This window comes from Podarcis erhardii, assembly GCF_964252035.2.
Source record: "Podarcis erhardii genome assembly, chromosome: 7".
In the NCBI taxonomy this organism is placed as follows: Eukaryota; Metazoa; Chordata; class Lepidosauria; order Squamata; family Lacertidae; genus Podarcis; species Podarcis erhardii.
Genome location: NC_138511.1, coordinates 43,389,337 through 43,408,760, shown reverse-complemented (window position 1 = coordinate 43,408,760; position 19,424 = coordinate 43,389,337). Strand labels below are relative to the sequence as shown.

At 50.0% G+C, this 19,424-nt stretch overlaps 1 protein-coding gene across 9 annotated transcripts in view; it reads left to right on the top strand.

Annotated features, from left to right (window-relative positions):
* ZNF469 (zinc finger protein 469) overlaps positions 1 to 15,828 on the top strand; it is a 270,551-nt gene extending 254,723 nt beyond the window's left edge. For all 9 annotated transcript variants that reach the window (XM_081872030.1, XM_081872033.1, XM_081872028.1 and 6 more), the window contains one exon: positions 1,319 to 15,828. In XM_081872030.1, the coding sequence (XP_081728156.1) occupies positions 1,521 to 14,270 (12,750 nt within the window). In that variant the 5' untranslated portion in view covers positions 1,319 to 1,520 and the 3' untranslated portion in view covers positions 14,271 to 15,828. The remainder of the gene's footprint in view (positions 1 to 1,318) is intronic.
* Positions 15,829 to 19,424: the final 3,596 nt, after the last annotated feature.

Here is a 19,424-nt window from a genome sequence, read left to right as displayed (position 1 = left end):
CTAGAGAAGACCCCCTTTGGCCCCATGTAGGTGCTGCCGGCCTCTGCAAGTGTCCTTCACTTTTGCATGCAAGTCAAGTCACCTTCTGCTCAAGGCCTTGCACCAATGGAGGCTGTGCTGCCATTCAGCTGCCAGCAATCAAGCAGAAGAAAAGGGCAGAGCAGCTGTTTCTGGACATGAAACGATGATTGGTGCCAGGAGAGAATCTGGGGGGTGGGGTGGGGGTGAAGGGAGAAATCCAGAGAGCCCAGCTTAAGAAATCAAAGGTAGAGCTTTCTCCTGACTATAAGCCATAGGCGGGGCACTTCTGTCATCTGCTCCTGCTAAGAGAAATATCATTTTAAGGCAATAAAAATGCCACCCTCAGCAGGTTTTAGCCAGAGGTAAATTACTTATAATAACCTTTGAAGTGCTGGAGGGATGCTGGTGGGGGTGGGAGTGGGGGGCTGATTGCCGCAGCTGGATATGTCTGTCAAGAATGTGGACTCCCCCCCCCCCCCGTAAGGTCTGTAAACAGCTTGGGTTTCTCAAAGGTACTTTTGCACTAAAAAGCTTGGTCCTTCCTACTGTTCGCACCTGGGCTGGATGGAGAGGCCCTAAGCGCTGAAAATATTATGGCACTCCCCCCCCCCCTAAGTAATTCAAAATACAAACAATAGTAAATTATAAAATAATTTCCCCCCAAAATGACACAAATGATACATGTATGCTGAAATGTGCATGCATATGGTTCATGTGAAGCACCTGACAGAATCTGATTTCCTGGCATTATTTCCGCCTATGTTAGTAGGACACCCCACTCCTGGTTTAGGTGGGGATAAGTAATAAAATAGAACAGAAAAATAGGGAAAGAATGTGGAGGCTAAGGAAGTCTTAGAAAGTTCAGATTTTTCCTGTGATGCTTAAAAAACCCCAAAACCAATTGTCAGATTATTTCAAAAAATTCTCATTTGCTGGTGCCCTGAGCTTGTGCTTTTTCTGCCTCTTGGGTAACACAGTTCCCTGGTTCTGACCCAGGATGGGGCCAGTGCTAACCCCAGTAGGCAGTAAGTGACAGGGGACTCTGTCCATTTCCTGACATGGCCAACTCTTCCCTCAAAGCACCCTGCTGATTCCTGGAATCAACTCCTTCCAATCTCAAGCAAAGTTTCAGTCTTGAACATGAGTTTGATATGTTTTTGCTTACATTCTGCTATCAGGGAGAAGCAGCCTTAGTCCTTGGGTTTTGTCACCAAATATTGTAAACGTTTAAATATTTGAGCATTGTAATATGAGACTGCAGAGCTTCTGAATCTCACGAGGCATTTCTGTCTTGCAGGTCCCATGTGGAATCCTGAGATGAACCCCCAACAGGCCTCATACGCAAGTCCTGCCCCATAGCCAGGATGGAACTGGGAGCTGTCCGAGAGGTTGAGGTGCCTCACAGCTGCTGGAGAAGAAGGGATGATGGTTGCCATGGAGGACTCCCGTGCTGAGGGGCTGAAGGAAACCAGTTCCTTTTAGGCCTGGTCCTTAGTACCATGATGGGAGAGACACAGCATGCTTATGCCACCAACGATACTGAGCCCAGCGCCCAAGACAAAGATACTGGCTTTGAGCAATTTGGCAAGAAAGACGTGGGTGAATTTGATGGTCAGCTCCAGGAAGGCTCAGAGTCATGTCTCCACACTGGGACTGAGAATGGGTCCAGCTTCACTGGTGTCAAGGACAAGGAGCCACACAATCAAAGGGAAGCTGTGATCCGGCCTCAGCAAGCAGGCAAGATAGACTTCAAGTCCCTCCACAACAGGCCCAAGTTCCTTAGCGATGGCCCTTGGGGTTCTGTCAAAGGAAGCCCCCAGTCTCCCCCTGGAAAGAGCAGAGCGCGGGATAAGAACAAGCGGTCTGGAAAAGGAGAGCGTGGCCACCAGCAGCTCTATAGACTCACTATCAGCAATGCCAGACCAAACCCCACCATTGGTATTGCTTATCCCCAGCAGAAGGTCACCCCGCCCAAGAAGGTCGAAGTGGGCCGGGGACCCATCTCGGGGAGCTACAGGTTCCACGTCCCCAGTATCCCCGAGAGAGAGGTAGAACTGCAGCAGGAAGACCTCAGTTTCGCACGGTGTTTTCCTGAGGCCCCCTCAAGCCATATCTCTAGCAACTTTACCTCCCCGACACCAACCGCGCGCCCAGCCCATGGCGCAAAGCTTCAGCTGCCAGCCGGTGTTCCTCATGAAAACTCTGGCACCAACGGGCAGCTGCATTATGTGGAGTTCCAAGGTAATGGGAATAGCTCATGGCCTTTGCCAGAGAAAAGCCTCCCAGGTGCTAACAATGGACTCTCTGCCCCCAAAGCTTGCCCCTTGTTCCCCGAGAGCAGCAAACCTAGCACACACTGTGTGGGGCCCTTGTCGTTCCAGTACCCCTTCCAGACTTTGCACAGCTCTGCTGCGGACCCTTTCCAAGGCGACATTCATGCTCAAGATTACATCGATGTGTCGCTGGCCACCAGTCAGGCTTCTCATGGTGCTTTTGCCTTCCATCCTTCCTCCAGGGAATGGAAAGAGGAAGCTCTCGCCGGTGGCTCCTATGACCACGTTGGCCTGGAGGGCAGGATGTACGGGTTGGCTCCCCAGCAGGCTCCCTTCCTCCCGTCACAGACTCAAGGGCATTTGCCTTGCTACAAAGGAAGGAATGAACATTCCACTGACCACAATGGTGCTATCTCTCCTTCTGGTGCTATCGACCAAACTTCAAGCACTTTCCAAGAAAACCAAGGCGTTTTCCCACCCAGTTTACACGTCTCTAGTTTGCCAAAGCCGATCGGGAAGAGGCAGTCCTTGTTGACAGACAACGTAGCTAGTCAAAGGATACTGGATCCCGGTGGTGCTCTGAGAAGGAACATGCCACAGGTCTCTCTACCCCAAGTGCACTTTCAGAACAAGCCTTATGGCGACCCCACGGCCAGTGCTGCCAGCCTGGGCTCAGTGCCTTTTGAGAAGAGCCTTCCCACTACTGTGCAGGCCCAACCCCGGCTCTTGCAGTCTTGGGAGGGAGGCAAGAAGGCTTACCCTCCCATGGAACAAAGCTCAACCGTGTACCCAAGCCCTGCTGGGAACCAGCTCTCGTTTGGGTGCCACCCAGGGGCAGAACAGAGGCAGCACATAAAGAAGGCCTGGCAGCAGCTGCGCCTCACCTCCGCAATGCCCGGCCAAGACCGAATTGAGCTGTCAAGGAAGCTGGCCAGCCAGAAGCCACTTTTCCCTCTTGGGGCATCAGACTGGGACAGCAGCAGCAAGGTTCAGAAGAACTCCACTCCCAGCTATCCAAGTAAAGCCCTGCTGACTGGAGAGGGGGTCGTCAGGCAGCAGCATGATCCAGGATCAAAGAACTGCACTCCGGCCAACGCTTTTGGCTTTGATGGGGCAAAGGACACGGAACTTCCTGGCATGTGTGTTTCCAGGGGCAAGCCCCTCTTCTTCAGCGTGAGCCAAGCACTGCCGCTAACTTCCTCTCGTCTCTCTTCCAACCCAGCTTTGGTGTTGCCACCGTCAGCCTTGACGGCCTCCCCAGCCGATTCTCCTCTCCCATCACCTGCTCCCCACCCGGCCAGCAGCGGCAGCACCTGCTCATCCCTCTCGCCCACGTCAAGCAGCCCAAACAGCCACAGTTTTGAAGATGGCACTGTGCTGACCACGTCGCCCTTCTTTCACCACCAGTGCCACCCAAAGGATCTCAGTGAGCCTTTCCATGCCTCTGACTCACTGAGCTCAACCGCAATCCACTACCAGGCAGCAGACCCTCTCAAGGGCTTCCATCTCTCCCAAGGTGCCTCAAAGGATGAACTCCTCTACAGAGGTGTCCCTGTGGACAGCCACGTCCAGAAGCCAGAAGCGGATGCCTCCAAAGGGTGTCTGGAGGGCTTTGAGGCTGAGCTGCCTCCACCGCCTTATTCCTCACATCACTTCCTGGCAAGCACACTGAGCAGCACCAGCCTCGACCAGCTGGATGTCTTCTTGACCTGCAAGCAATGTGACCAGAACTTCAGCACTCTCTCCTCTTTCCTGGACCACCGTCAGTTCTGCAGTTCTCACGCAGCTCTCCAGGGCCCATCAAAAGGCTCTTCCCGGGGGGCGGAGATCCGGAGGCAACATCAGGTGCCTCCTGAGTCCACAAAGCATCCGCAAGCTGGCCTGGGCCTCCTGCTGCCTCCTGTTGATTTTGCAGATGGAGAGAGCAAAGGGGAATCCAAGGAGGACCCTCTGAAGGCGAGCCAGCTTAACGGCCTTGCCCCAAACCCCATGCCGCTTAGTGCTTCTGACTTGGAGATAGACGACGCAAAGCTCGACAGTTTGATCACGGAAGCTCTGAACGGACTTGGGTACCAGTCAGATAACCCTGAGATTGACAGCAGCTTCATCGATGTGTTTGCTGATGAAGAATTGGCCTCTGTGAAGGTCACCAATGGTGGGACCACTTACAAAGCAAAAGAGAGCGTTGGTTCGGGGAAGAAAACGAAGCAGCACCCAGGGATGGAGGAGAATGTGAAAATGTTGAGCTGCTATGATGATCATCCCGGCATGGACTTGTCAAAAAGGAAACCACCCGGGAAGCAAAATGGGCATAAAGAGAGAGTGGCGAGCTGGTTTCCAGACCAGGGAGAGGAAAGGCTCGGAACACAGAGCAGCAGGGGGTCCGCTCAGAACAAGGCTAGTGACCTGGCAATGTATGGTGAGGCCAACGCTGATGCAAGTGCCCAAACAAAGGTCAGAAGGAAAAACTGCAGGAGCCCCTTTATGCCTCAAAGGCAGGAGGCCAAAACCATGTCAGAGCTGAAGCAGACCAAGAGCCTGAACCGCCCTCCTTCTCCAGGGAACAGCCTGCTCTCTGTGAAGGATGCCAAGAAGCGCAAGCTGCGGAGCGGCACCTGGAGCAAGGAGCTCATCCACAAGATTGTCCAGCAGAAGAACAAGCTGCACAAGCTGCACAGCAAGGGCGGCAAAGCCGTGCCGCTCTCCTTGCTTGCTGAGCGGATGCTCCCTGAGGCCAAGGACAGTAAGTTTGGCGAGTACGAATACATCTCAGAATCGGATGATGAGCGCGTGGAATACGCCAAACGGCACTGCAGGAGGAAGGCGGGGCAGCGGTTCAACGGGAGGCTGAGGAGCAGCCTCAGTCGGAGGCGCCAAGGGAGAGCAGGGAGGGAGAAGGACAAGGAGCCGGCGTGGAGGTACGGTCAGAGGAGGGGCAGAGAGGGGCCCCAAAGGGCTGCCAGCAAAGAGCCTGGAAGTAAAAACGAATGCACGGGCAGAGTGTGGCACAGGTGCAGCCGCTCTTCCACCAGCAGCTGCCAGAGCACCAGCCTGTCCAGTGAGATGAGCAACAGCCCTCAAAGCACCGAGAGGGCCGATTCTGACACTGAGAAGGAAAGCGAAGAGAGGAAGAGGTTGCTGCACGCCGCACCACATCCACGAGAGCAGCCGGACATTCCTGAGAAAGAAGTGGTAGGAGGAAGAAGCCAAAGAATGACCTCTGAGCTGTCCAGTGAGCAAGGCAGTGTCAACTCACCCCCAGTTCAGGCAGCAGGTTTCCAGGTGCATCAGAGCCCCAGCATGTCCCCAGTCCCTTGCACAAATGGAGACGAAGGTTTGCTCCAGGCCAAGGGGAAGAGCTATCACAGCAGTGGCCTTCTTAACCAGAACCCCACTGGGCTCTTTGGCACTGAGGATGCAGAACAGTCCCACGGGGGATCAAGGCACAATGATGATAAGCCCCTGGCTGCACCGAAAGACGCCGAGCAATGTTCGCTGGAAAGGAATCAGTGCTGGCCCCAGTTTGCTGCCTACAATGGAGAGGCCTTGAAATACCACCTGGATGAGCTCAGTGGCCCATCCTCTGATGGCAGCCATGACATCCCCAGTGACAAGAGCAACAGCTATGAACAAGTAGACCTCAAGTGTTCAAAGAAACCATTGATTGTGGCTCCAATCAGCTGTTTCCGAGACAATCCCATGGGCATAGGGATAGCCAGGAAAGGAGCTGCTGCGCTCGTTGATGCTGCTGGTGCATTTTATGACTGCAAAGGGTTATCTAACAGCTTTGAGTCATCGGGCCTTTTCTCGGATGCTGCAGGTGTGGAACCATCACACAGCAACAATGTGTTCCTGTGCCAGGGGGGCATTGACCTCAGCTCATTCAAACAGAAGCACCCTGAGATCACGCCCTACGAAGGTGATAATCATGAACAAAGCAAAGTCCCCTCACCTCTTAGCTTTGATTCTTCATCAGTATTCGGGGAGCTGCCTGTGGCCGAGTTTGATGCCACCTTATATGATGGTGTGGTATCAAGCAAGGACAATTACGTGGCCTTTGAGTGTGCTGGCCATCATCAGCTCAGCAAAACCACCCCCTTTGACCAGCAGTATTCTCCATTCCCACAAGAGAAAGACTGGAATCTGATGGAGGGGACATCCCCAGTTTTGCCAGAAGACATTGCCCAGTTTCACAGCCTCCCTGTTGAAAAAACAGCCGCTAAAAGGTACCCTGGCGAGATCAACCAAATCCCTTTAGCCGAAAGGATGGCTGATTACAGTATGGCTTTCATGAGCACTATCTCAGATGACGAGCTCGAGATCAAAAGGTTAGTCACTGAGTTGGAAAGCCAGCTGCAAGCAAACAAGCTGAACATGGAAGTATCCGATGAACACCAAGCTCCCAGACAACCTACCAGCACAGATAAGAAGGAAGCCACCCACCAGTTTTCACTCTTAACCCTCGACCAGGAAAGCAATGGGAAAGGGCTGTTCCTAACAGAAGCCGAGTTTGAGAAAGCAAGCCTCCTTTCTACAAAAGCCTGTGTCTGTGAAAACTCAGGGAATGAGAAAAGTCTCCTTGCAACTTTAGATAGCAAGTACAGAAGCCACAGGGACCCTTGGCCATGTCCGGTGCCATTCAGCCCAATGCACTCCACCATGCATACACCATCTGCCACAGATCTGATTTTGGGAGGTCCTTTTAACTCCAAAGAGGACCAAGACAAGCTTCATGACAACCTGAAGGGTATTGAAATCTCCGAGGAAGATGACTTCAGTGAAATGCAGGCTGCACCTGCCAGAATCATGCCAGATCCATGCCCTTCAGGCATCTCTGACGATTTGCGAGTTCCAAGCTACACAGAGCATTTGATCCAAAGCCCTGATCCATTGTTCCCTAAAACTCTGGAGGCAGCTGAGCTAAATGCGCATGAGCCTTTGCCTCTGAGAGGGGAGGCGTTTGCAGAACTGCCACCAAAGGAAAAATCTTTTGATGGTGCTGCTGAGTTGGAAACGTACGGGCAGCAAGTTCTGTGTTTGAAGCCAGATTTTGGACTACAAGATGTTGGTGGTCCAGAGCTTGATGGCAACTTGCCCTCTAGTGCCCAAAGCATCAAGGACCCAGAAATGCTGGAGAGCATCACACTCTTCCCAAGGGATGAGGATGGATCTGCCCTTCTGGATAAGTCCCAACAGACTGTTTGCCACTCTCCAGCCCTACACAATAAAGCTGGAGATGGGAAAATACTGGTTTTTGACACATTGCCATTTTCAAAGGAGATGAATGGGGAGGTAGAAGATGTGTCCACTCCCCAGGAGAAGGCAGGCAACCCATTGCAGCAGCTGCAGTTGTTTGTGGCCAGGACGGCCAAAAGCAACGAGGAGGACTTGCTGATGCCATGCTTTCCAGCCCTGCTGCCCACCTCCCACTTGCCTGCAAGTGTTGACATTCAGTCTGAACAGGAAGAGGCATCTATGGGCCCTGTTGCAAGTGAGGAGGTGGCTGAAAGTCCCACAGTGAAGGAAAGGAAGAGCTCCCTGGCAGACGAATCTGAGAACAGGACCAAGGCATCTGATTCAACTGAACTATTTTTTGAACCAGGCAAACAGGCAGAATATCTTGGTGAAAGGGCTCCCTGCACTACAGAGCAATCAGCCCTTCAGAGCCCTGAAAGACACAATCCCATTGCAGAGGAGAAGGAGCAGGAGCAGCACCTAAAAGATGACTGTTTTGAGGTGGTGGGTGACATTAAACTGTGTGCAGGTGGCATTTCCCCAGAGCACAGACACCTCTCACCACTCAGCGGCTCAGTGGTGACCTCATTGCTAAGGGAAGAGAGAACGCCAGGCTGTCAAGGTACAGGAGAGGTGGTAGAAGATCAGCAGAATGCAACCCTGGCATTTAGGAGCCACAGAAAATCCCCCTTAAGCTCTGGATCATTTGAAAATGAAACACTAGGCTGTGCTTTGCCAGCCACGCTCAAGGGACTTGTGGCTCACTGCCCACCTTGGGGCGAAGCCTGCTGTGAGGATCAAGTGTTGTGTGCTGCAGAAGTCCACCAGATGGAAAGGAGTGGTGATCAGGTGGGACAGTTGCAATGTCATGTGACTTTGGCTCCCAGCAACTCACCTGAAAATCAACATCAGGATGATTACTGCTTGCACGGGAGAGGTTTCTGCTTGGGAACCAGCCCAGTATCAGAAGAAGGCCAGAACTTGGAGGAGCAAGCCAGCCACTGTGCAGAAGCTTTGTCTCTGGAAGTCAGCTTGGCTAGTCAGAAAGAAGTGCTGAAAAGTGACACAGGCAGCGTAACACTCTCTGACTTTGGAGTACCACCATCTGAAGAGAGTCCGACTGCTGCTGGGGAGCAGCAGATTCCCCTTGTGTGCAGGTGCTCCTCTAGTGCTGAGAAGACTGTTGTTGGGAATCCCATGCAGGATTATTCGGAGCACCAAGAATGGACAGAAGCACCACAATTTCTACCCAGCATGCTCCCTTGTGGCGCCACCTCTCCTTTGCTGTCAGATATGATCAATAGTAGTCAACAGCACATTGAAGAAGATGCCACCAGCACCTTGGCAGAACCTGAAAAGGTTGTCTGTACACCACCTGCCTCTTCCCTGTGCTCTAGCGACCTGGCAGCTCCTCCTGTAGAGATACAAATACCCTTGAAATTACAAGCCAACAGCTGCACATCTCCCAGCCTGCTACCTTCTAAAAATAATGATATTCCCAAAGAACTATCCAAGCATCCAGGTCATGAAGACAGTGGCATGTGCTCTGTGACGGATGTGATTACCTGTTCTCAGTCAGCATCCTTGCAAAACATCATGCTTGACCAGCCTGCATCAGAGACAGATTCTGCTCAGCTTACAAATACAAAGACGAATCAAAACAGGGAGTTAATGTCAAAGCCTCAGGGGCCAAAGGAGGCTCAGATTTGCCTCCAGAAAGGCAGCAAAGATCAAGCTCAACCAGAGATCCTTAATGATCAAGAGATGGCCACTGCTGACCTTGCAGGAACAGCTAATGCCAGTGAGGTTCACCTTAGTGCTGGCCAATTTCCAGAGACCACAGAGACTGGGATCAAGAAGGCTTCACAAGACATGGACAGCAGAGGCGACAGTTTGAAGAATGAAGGCTCTGAGAGTGTGAAAGGGTACATTAGCTACACAGAACAAGAGGAAGGCAATGATGAAAGTCTGAAAGATGATTTCAAGACCAAGCAAGCAAAAGAAAAGAAGGGGAAAGGACTGCAAGTCACCTGTGATATTTGCACAGTTCGTTTTAGAACCAAAACTGGGTTGATGAGGCACAAAACTGTGAAACATCAGGAGAAAAAGGAGACCACTCCGTTGCCAGGCCTGGACTGTGCTCCACTGGAAAAGGCATTCACGGCAAGCAAGCAACTCTCTCTGAGAAACAGCAGGGCTTCCATCAAAGAGAGAGCAAGCAGCTCACACCTGTCAAAAGCAGGCGTTAGCCAACCATTTCCCAAATCCTGCAGGAGCCAAAGGAAAGAGCCCAGTCCAGAGATCCAAGAAGTTGTTAGTAAGGTGCTCGGTGACCTAAGTGTGATTTCATTTGATGTAACCCAGGAACTCCAAAGTACAGATGTTCCAAATGAAGACATGAAAACGATGTCGCTAAGGACGGAGGCAGAGAGATTGGGCAACTCAGCACCTGGCTCTAAACCAGGGCCAGACACAGGAGGGAAAGACAAAGAGGCTGGTGCTGGTGGGTTGGGCAGTTTTGCCAGGAAGAAATTGAAGGAAAAGGCAAGAAAAGCCAAAGTATTTCCCAATGAAACCATCGAATCTTCTCATCTAGAGAGTGAGATCCCTGAGCTTCGCTCCACAATGATTCCCTGCACTGTCAACCTCCTTCTGACCACTGTCTCTAAAGAACTGGAGAGCAGCACTCCAACATCTGGCCTCCAAGAACAGGCAAGGGCACAGTCACCATTGCCACTTCACCCTCCAATAGTCAAGGACTTGGAAGAAGTTGGTGAAAAGACATCATCAGCCCAAGAGATGGCTGGGCAAGAGCTTCTTCAGGATGTAGGGAGCTGTAATGAGCAATTGGTGGATCCAGGGTTGAAAGGACACTTGCCAGAGAAGTGGATGAGCAGGTACCCAAAACAAGTTGAGGAAAGGTTGAGCAATGTCTGTGAAGAACCAGGTGAGGATATCAGCATGGAAAAACCAGAGTCATCTGAAGAGAATCCACCCAAAGAGATTTGCTGTAGAAATCAAAAGAGGCCATCAATGTATACACCAAGTCCCAACAGCCTCCAGCAGTCCTGCCATGCTGGAGCAGTTGAAGAGGACTTCCCTGAAACCATATCAGAAAAAGCTTCCAGTGGTGTCCCTTATCCCACAGAGTCCAAGCCTTTGAGGATGGAAGAGCTTCAGATGAGGAATAAATCTCAGGGGGATGAGGGGGATGCCATGGGTCCAGACCTGCAGAGTTTGTTTGATGATGACTCCACGTTTTCACAACTTTTCCCCAGGAATGACCGGTTTGCCCATCGGAAGTGCAGGCGGGTATATGGAAAGCGGACCAAGAAGCCCAAACCTGTCATAGAAGTAAACCCTAGGCCAGAAGGCATGGCGGGTCTCTTTACAACCAGGATGGCTTCAGATCTAGGAGAAACCAGCTCTTTCTGTGTCACCAGGGAGGACCCTTGTGAGTACGACACCATCTCCATTGATGACGCTCTGACTCTCAACATGTGTCATGGCAGCAAAGCAATAGTAAGTGATATCAATTCCGGATCTACCAAAAAAGTTCTGCAGCCAGACGATCCCAGGCAAAGGGAGGACATTACTGATTTGAAGAGCGATGGCACAGTAAGGAGTCCAACAGAGGATCTTCCAAGCTTGAGTAGTTGGGGTAGTCTTGAGAAGAAGACGGAAGGCATTTCTGTTGACAGAACATTGCTCAGCCCATCCGTGGAACTGACAAATGGGCAATCATCAATGGCTCCCAGTCCAGAACCTCCTGACCTGGAAGAAGAATCCTATGACACTAGGATGAATGAAAATCCTGGCTTGTCTGAGTTTCATACAATTGATATGGATATGTTGAACACAAAGTTTGAGATGAGAGATGTGTGCTTCTACAACATTGGGGAAGATCATCTCAGCCACACTGATGATGAATGCACCTCAGGGTTCAAGCCACCATCACCAGCCCAGCAAGGCAGACCCATCAAAAATAAGCTAGGAGAAGGAAAGCAGGGGAAAACCCGTAGCGACTTGAATCTCAAGGCTAAAGACAAGCAATACAAGTGCAAGGTGTGTTTCCAGTGGTTCCTCACTTTAGGGGAGCTGGACTTCCACAAGCTCACTCACAACCCTTCTCCTCCACCAACATGCTACATGTGTGTCCAGAGGAAGTTCAGCTCCCGGGAGCAGCTAAGGGACCATTTGAAGGAGAAGCATGCCAAGAACAAAGCCGGCTTGTGGGCCTGTGGGATGTGCCTGAAGGAAATATCTGATGTCTGGATGTACAATGAGCACTTACGAGAGCATGCCACTCAGTTTGCCCGGAAAGGCCAGGCTCAGAAATCTGTCCTCGGTGGGTTGCCCAGCTGCTTCAGTGATGATGATGATGCTGTCACGCATTTCCTGAACTCTATCATATGCCGGAAACCCAACAAATCAGCCAAGCATGCTGAGCCTGGCAGCAAAGCACCTGCTTGCAAAGAGAGCAAAAGTCCCAAGGAACCCCAAGGAGGGCAAGAAGTGACTGTCAACAAGGACACCTTGGAGGTCCCACTAAGAACCAAGCCAACTGTTGCCTCTCCCAAAGCAACAGCCCCATCTCCCGATCCTGCCCCTAAAGCCGAAGGGGCTCCAAAGTTGGCTCCCATGCACCCAGAATGCAAAGATCCCTCTCGAGATTGCCATCACTGTGGGAAGCAGTTCCCCAAGCCCTTCAAGCTCCAGCGCCACCTGGTGGTGCACAGCTTGCAGAAGATCTACCTGTGCCACAAATGCCCAATGTTTTACCAGGAAACCAAAGAGCTTCGGAACCACCTCAGCCAAGAGCATGGAACGGCTGAGGAAGCAGACATCAAGCACACCACACTCTATGCCTGTGAGCTCTGTGCGGATGTCATGCATGTCATCAAGAAGTCTTTCATCTGCAGCACCTGCAACTACACCTTCTCCAAAAAGGAGCAGTATGACCGGCACATGGAGAAGCACCTGGTGGGGAGCAGCAAGACCTTCCGATTTCGAGGAGTGATGCGGCCAGGAGTCTCGGCCAAGGATGGGGATAAGAAAGTAAAAGAGGAAGGACACCTGCGGGAAGACATACCAGCAGCCAAAAAGAAAAAGTTGGTGCATCGCAACACCTTGCTTGCACCTTGCTTGCACTTACCTGTGCAGGCAGATTGCACCTGTGTCCCCCAACTAGGGAGTGAACCTCTGCTGTCTCCAAATGAGCCTCTATCCACAGCAGCCAATGTGGCCACAACACCTCGACCCCAGACCTCCGTAAAAACAGAAGACCTGGTGGGCCGCTACTCCAGTCTCCTGGGTGAAATTGCAAAAAAACAGTGTGATTATCTGCCTCCCCCTTTTCCAGTTTTGCCCCAGGATGAATCAGGTGGCCCAGAACTCAAGCCCACCACTGCACTTTCTGCAAGACAGCTGGTGAAAGGAGACTCCCTCGGCGACAATCCACCTCCTTCCATAGACTCTACTGATGCAGTTAGTATTGATCTAGCCAGCTTAACACATAAGCAAACAGCACCACCAACACAAAAGCTGCCTCCAGTTCATTTCTCTGAGAAGCACAGCAAAGAGGCAGTGGCCCCAGAAAAAGTCACCTCTAACAGCAAAGGTGAACATGCCATGGGAACCTGGGACAGCCCACATTTCCAAGAAGAACCCGTGAGCAAGATGCCTGACCTTCCTGCTGCAAATCTGGGGGCGACAGAATGCAAGGGGACTCCCAAAACTGAGTGGAGCGGCAATCCTGATCTAAGTGATACAGCTCCTCAGGAAAGTGCGACCAAGATGCACTTACCTGAAGCAACCTTCCACATGTTCCTGCTGAAGGACAAGACCTCCTCACTTGCCCTCAACCGGTCTGCCAAAGAGATGCCTTCAAAGAAGGTCACAGGTGGGCAGACCTATGCCGAGAACGACCCCAGTGTCCATTGCTCCCTGGGCAGTGCAGAAGAGACTCAGAAGCCACCACCCTTAAAAGACAAGGCCCTCCCAGAGATGGGTGCTGCTTATTCCAGAGACAACGGCACCAGTGTTGGCATCAAAGAGATGGGAAGCAACCCCGTCAAGCCTGTGAGCGGCCACCTCCGGAGCGAGGTGGGAAGTGCCCAGGCAAAGCACAGCCACCCTGACCTGAGCAAATGCCCAGAGAGACCCATTGCTAATGGGCTGACCAAGCTTCACCCCAAAAAGCGGAAAGAACACAAATCCGCTCACAAAGGAAGCTCAGCCTCCCGCGAGAACATTGAGGGGGAGGGCAACAAGAAGAAAAAAGCCCGGACGCCAGATGCTGGGAGGAGCGACGCCGCTGGAGGGTTCAAAAGGGCTGATTGGCCCAACAGTGATGCTTTTGCTCTTTCCCCCCGGAGGAGGGACCCTCACTGCAACAAACTGAGCCCTACGCTCAAGGTGTCCATGGCTGGTGGCCAGCTCAAAAAGATGGTGCTTGACCAATGCTTTCAGAAGAAGGCGGAGATCCGCCATGCCAATGGAGACCTGAAACGCAAGAAGGACCTCTTGGCCAGCAAGGCCTTCCACCACCCCCTTTTAGCCAAAGACCCCTCTGCCTCCCTGCCAGGCTCTTTGAGCCGGCACAGAGCTGTCCAAGGTGCTAAGCTGCCCGACTCTCACAATTACAGGACAGCTGAATCCCAGAACAATCTCCTAAGCCAACTGTTTGGGCAGAAATTAAGTAGCTTTAAAATTCCTTTAAGAAGAGATACTTCTGAGTAATTTATGAAAGTGACTTATGGTGATCCTTCGCTGCTTTCATTGGGGTTTGCGGGGGGGGGGAGAGAAATTATCAAAGCATTAAATTCGTTTGTGTAGCGTGATTTCTCTGTCTAGCTTAAATGAACTTGCACTGCAGCCTCTGAAATAGTTTTGCTTTGTGTCTTGCTAATCTACTTTAATTCACCTGATTTATCATGCAAATGCTAGAACTTTGATGTTGCTGATGATGTTCATGAACTAAAACTGTAATCGCTTTGGGCAGAGTGAAGCGTCAAGAGGAAATGCTTTATTGGAGAAGTGCTGAGGTTATAAGGATACTTGCAAATCCCAGCCCCTTTTCATACTGTGTCTCTGTTATCTTTGTACAAAGTACTTGAAGAGATGAACTTCATTCCAGAGACGTCTTATTCATAAGGTGCAGCACACTGTAGAAAGCATTTTTTTCCTCCTCCCAAAGATTTTGCACAAATAATCCCGAACGATTTCATTTAATTGGGAGCCAGCCTAAGAAATAACAATTTTAAAAAATTAAATTAAGAAGGAAGCAGGCCACAGTTTTGACAGACAGACATTTCCAAGAAGGTGGCATTAAGAACTGCCATGCAGCATTTGGAAAGTTACTGTCTTTATTAGACCACTGTAGATGTTGCTAAAAGAGGGTTATATTTTTTATTTTTGCAAAGAGAAATGTACACGCCTTCCCCTCTAACCTAGCTAAACTGCACCTTGAAGATTTGTGACAGTTTTTTTATTATTGTTTTTAATTATTAATATTTTCCAGTGAGAAAACTGCCAACTTACATCTTCCCCACTCCCCTGCAGTACTGTGTCTCAAGGACCTGTAAGGTATCATTTTTATATTAAAAACAAACCAACAAACTCTTACTGTATTGAGGTAGTTGCTAGACTTGGTATGGGCTTTACACTATGCAGTTAAACTGGTGCTATTTTTATTTTCATAATGTGAATACAGACAGGAACACACACACACACACACGAGTCAAGAAAGAGGGAGAAACTTGTGAAAGAAGTAAACAGTTGCCTGTCTAAACCTAACACGGAGAGTGCAGGATGGTGTTCTGACAATGCTCCTCCTGTGACGCTAATGCTCTGCAGTGTAAGCAGCAAAGGTTACATCTTGAGGCTTGAATCTCAGGTGCAAAAGGTGATTTGGAGGATAATCAGCTGTTAATAGGGACCTCCATGTTTGAGAAAGAGGAGGAGACAATGCACTGAAGGGGTTAAGGGGGGCACGCTCTCAGAGTACTTTGCGTGTGTCTTGCAAACTATATGTGTTTCATTTTTTTTAAGGAATTAAATGGCTTTATCCTGTTAATATGCACCTTTGCAGTTCTTTGTGTAAAAAAAAAAAAAGTAGGTTAATTATACGTCAGGTGCAATGCATTATGTTAAAAGTTTTTATTTTGATATTTGTCAGAGAACAGAGAAAAGTACAGAAGATGCCATTTTTTAAATAATAAAAAAGATGTTGTAAAGGTGCTATTTGAGCGCCTCTGCCTCTTTTAATATTGTTGAATAAAGTATGAGATGAACATAATGCTGTGGTACTGTAAAACGGGGCCCGGATTTATCTTCTCAAATATAGTCCAATATTTTCACAGAAGCTCACCGGTCTGTGTGGCGTTTTTCAGACAGTCTGCCTTCTATTCGTTTCTCGTCCTTTGGGGATGCAGTGAGCGTGGGAAGGTGGTTCCCTGGTAGGCAGGACTGGGCTACCATGTAACAACTGAAATTGCGTTACAGGGCGTTGGACTAGATGACCCATGGGGTCTCTTCCAACTCTACAGTTCTATGATTCTGGTTTAGTGTTCTTCTGTTAACAAAGAGCAGCCAGCACATGACTTGGGATGTTGTGATGCCATTGTCAAATAATAGAAAAGGTTTTCAGATGACTTTCAGATGACACCTCGGTTACCCAAGAGCAGATCTTCCATTTTCAGAGACAATGGAAAGTTGTGGTGCTAACATGTCACTCTGAGCCCTAAGAGGAAGGGCAGCATGGTACAATAACCAGCCCTCACTCCCACTTGCACTGCTAATGTTCTCCAGCATGCTTGGCCCACAGTTTATTTGTGCTTCTACAACATACCCCAGCATTTCTGAACACTGATTGTCTGGGCTTTGCTATGCGAGTCTTAATCCTTGGCTGCTTGGCTCCCTGATGGATATCACCCTGACTCCTGTTTCCTAACTCCACCCTTCACACATCTCTTCCTATCCCTGAAATGCTGTACTTAAAATATCCCCAAATCTGCTTCTCAGCATTCCAAATGCAACACAATTAATCACATGTGCCCTAATTCTGTCCGTGAGCAATCCCCTGTACAGAGAAGAGAGGAGCAGCTTTGGCTTCCCTTGGTGACTGTCCACTCCCCTCTATTCTCAAGGGGGCTTTGTTGCATCATGAGCCACTGTCTCAGCTTGTCAGGTTTAGCAACAGGAGCATTCTGTTGCATTAGTGGAATGCAGAAAGTAATAATAATAATAATAATAATAATAATAATAATAATAATAATAATACCAGCACTTGGTAGAGAAAAGCTTGTCCAGGACCCTCCTGGTCAGTCTGCCTTTGTCCTCAAGATGACCTCTGTGTGAGTCTCCCTGAGTTCCAAAGGCACGGAGGCCGCCGCAAAGCGACGGGTATATTATATTCTTTAATTACTGTTGCAATCATAACATTTAAACACTGTCAACGAGAGATAGCTCATAACCGCAGGCTAGAATCCTGCCACTTGGGGCTTGTAACTCAAACTGCAGGATTAATTTGATTAATTGATAGAATTATTTTCCAAACCACTCTTTTGTTTATGGCGGCTTTAAATGCTCACCGCCCGCACCCTCCCTGAGTGTTGCGAAGGAGAGATAAAGCCAGCTGAAAATAATTAGTATGGCTTAATTTAGGGAGGGGGGGGCGTGAGGAAATAACCTCAAAAAGAATTTTGTCAGGAAATTTACAGTGGCGCATATTTTGCAAGCGGGTGCCGGGAGGAAATATGACGGGCTTGAAAATGGAACTCTGGCGCCGCGTCTCTGATATATTTCGCTGTGGACACAAAAGCATCAGGCAGAGGCATAGTTTGTACCTGCTTGTTCCAGATTTCTCCCTCCTCCAGATTAATAGCATTAAGTGCTTTTGAAAACAACAGGCTCCTGTGGAAGGAAGTCCTCCGGCAGGCTTAGAAACAGCCACTTCCAGGTGGCCAGTGACATTTGAAAGCAGCTGGGATCTCATGTTCCTTATCTTATCTGATTATTTTTTTAAAAAGAAAAATATATACTAGGAGAGTGGCAGCTCAAGCTGTCCTGTAAGCCACACCCAGCCAACGTTTCTTCTTCTCCCGACCGTTTGGGAGCACCAGCTGGGATTACTCAGCAACAAAGAGAAGGTACTCTGTGTGCACTTTGGCGCACCCTCGGCTATTACTTCCCATTTTCCCAAATGAAACAGGTTCTGGAGTTAAGCCCCGTCAAGTTAACCCTGCTGTTGTCTTTATGCTGTGTTTGCAGGGCTCCAGCAGGAAACGGATGCTGGCTTAGATGAGTCCTTGCTCTGATCCAGCGTGGCTCATCTAAGACTGGCCTCTTAGTCCTAACAGGGCCCTGCCCCACCAGCCTGCAAGTCAGCCAGCCTTCACTTTCCTACCTTCTCGCTTTCAACAAGTCCAGGCGGTGGCACTCCCTGTCCTACGTCCCCATTCTTAGTCTCACTGTTGCCCTTGTAGAACTCAGCAAAGAGGAGAAGGGTGGAGACAAAGCCTGAATGAGTTGGCTCTGCCTATCTTTGGCTCCCTGTCTTCTGCCCTACCAGTTGCCAAAACAGTTCTTATGAAGGGTCGCAGGGAAATCTCAGCACCTATGAGCAGAAAACACGCTAGAGAGCCCTTGAGGAGACACCCAGGAGAACCAGCCCATCCTTCATCTCATTCCTGTGTAGCTGTGCAATTGAGAGAAAACGTCCTGGCCCTTGTCACCAGCCGATGAACTCATGCTCAGGTTTCTTTCCCTGCCAAATCCTTTAATGCATAAAACCAAGTAATGGATAGGCAACAGTTAAGGGCACAGCAGGAGGGTTGCATGGCTAAGCAGGAGCCAAGATGTTCTTTATTTCATAAAAAGTATACAGCTCTTGGTTGTTGTTTTTTAAATAAAAACAACAACAACCCTCAAAGCAGTTGACCAACAAGCTCTTCCTTTGGAAGAGTGGGGCAGACTCTTACCTGGGACACCACAGTTCAACACCCCTCTTAGCCATGAAGTTCACTTGGTGACATAGAGGGTAATTTACCTCATAGGGTTGCTGTGGGATTAAATGAGGTGGGGACAGAACCATGGAAGCCATACTGAGCTACTTGGTGGGTAAAGGTGAGCTATAAATACAATAAAATAATAAGCGACAGGCATCTCTTCTCTGGGTCAGCAAGTGGACACTTCTGGGAGTGGGCTGGGCCTGTGAGGTTTGTTCACAACAGCACCGATGTTTCTGTTTCCTTGGCGACAGGAGGTGCCAGCTCCGTATCCTGCTTACTTTCAGGCGCTTCCCATGGAGGAGGCTCCTTACCAACAGGAGTGATGAGGGAGCGGGCAGTAGTTGAGGGCTCCTATGAGTGGCCTGCTTGAGGGGTCCAATGCCACAGGGTTGGGACACCTCTCTTGACACTTGAGCCTGCCTCTCTCTCCCCAGTTCCTGACGCTTGATCACTGGTCCCCTTCTCCAGCTCAGATATTTATTGGGCCCCATTTCACCTCCCTAAAACACTCTCCCAAGTCATTTAGTTCCACCTCTCTGATCTGCCCCCCTCCACCTTCCTCATGATCTTCCCATCCCCTCCATGACATCTCCACAGGACCCATAACATATCACACAGGTCTGGAAGCATGGTCTGGGGTTTGTCTTTTGAAGACAGGTGGAGCTCACGGGGCAGGCAGGGGAAGAAACCCAGTGAGACTGTGCAAGATAGTCTTCACCAACCTGCTGCCCTCCAGAAGTTTTGAACTACAGCTCCCATCAGCCCCAGCCAGCATGGCTATATGGTGCTGGGGCTGGTGGGAGTTGCAGTTCAAAGCAACATCCTTGCCATTGTCTTCCCTTCTGTGAGGGCCTTGAGCATGTCTGAAAGGCCAGGGAGGTTG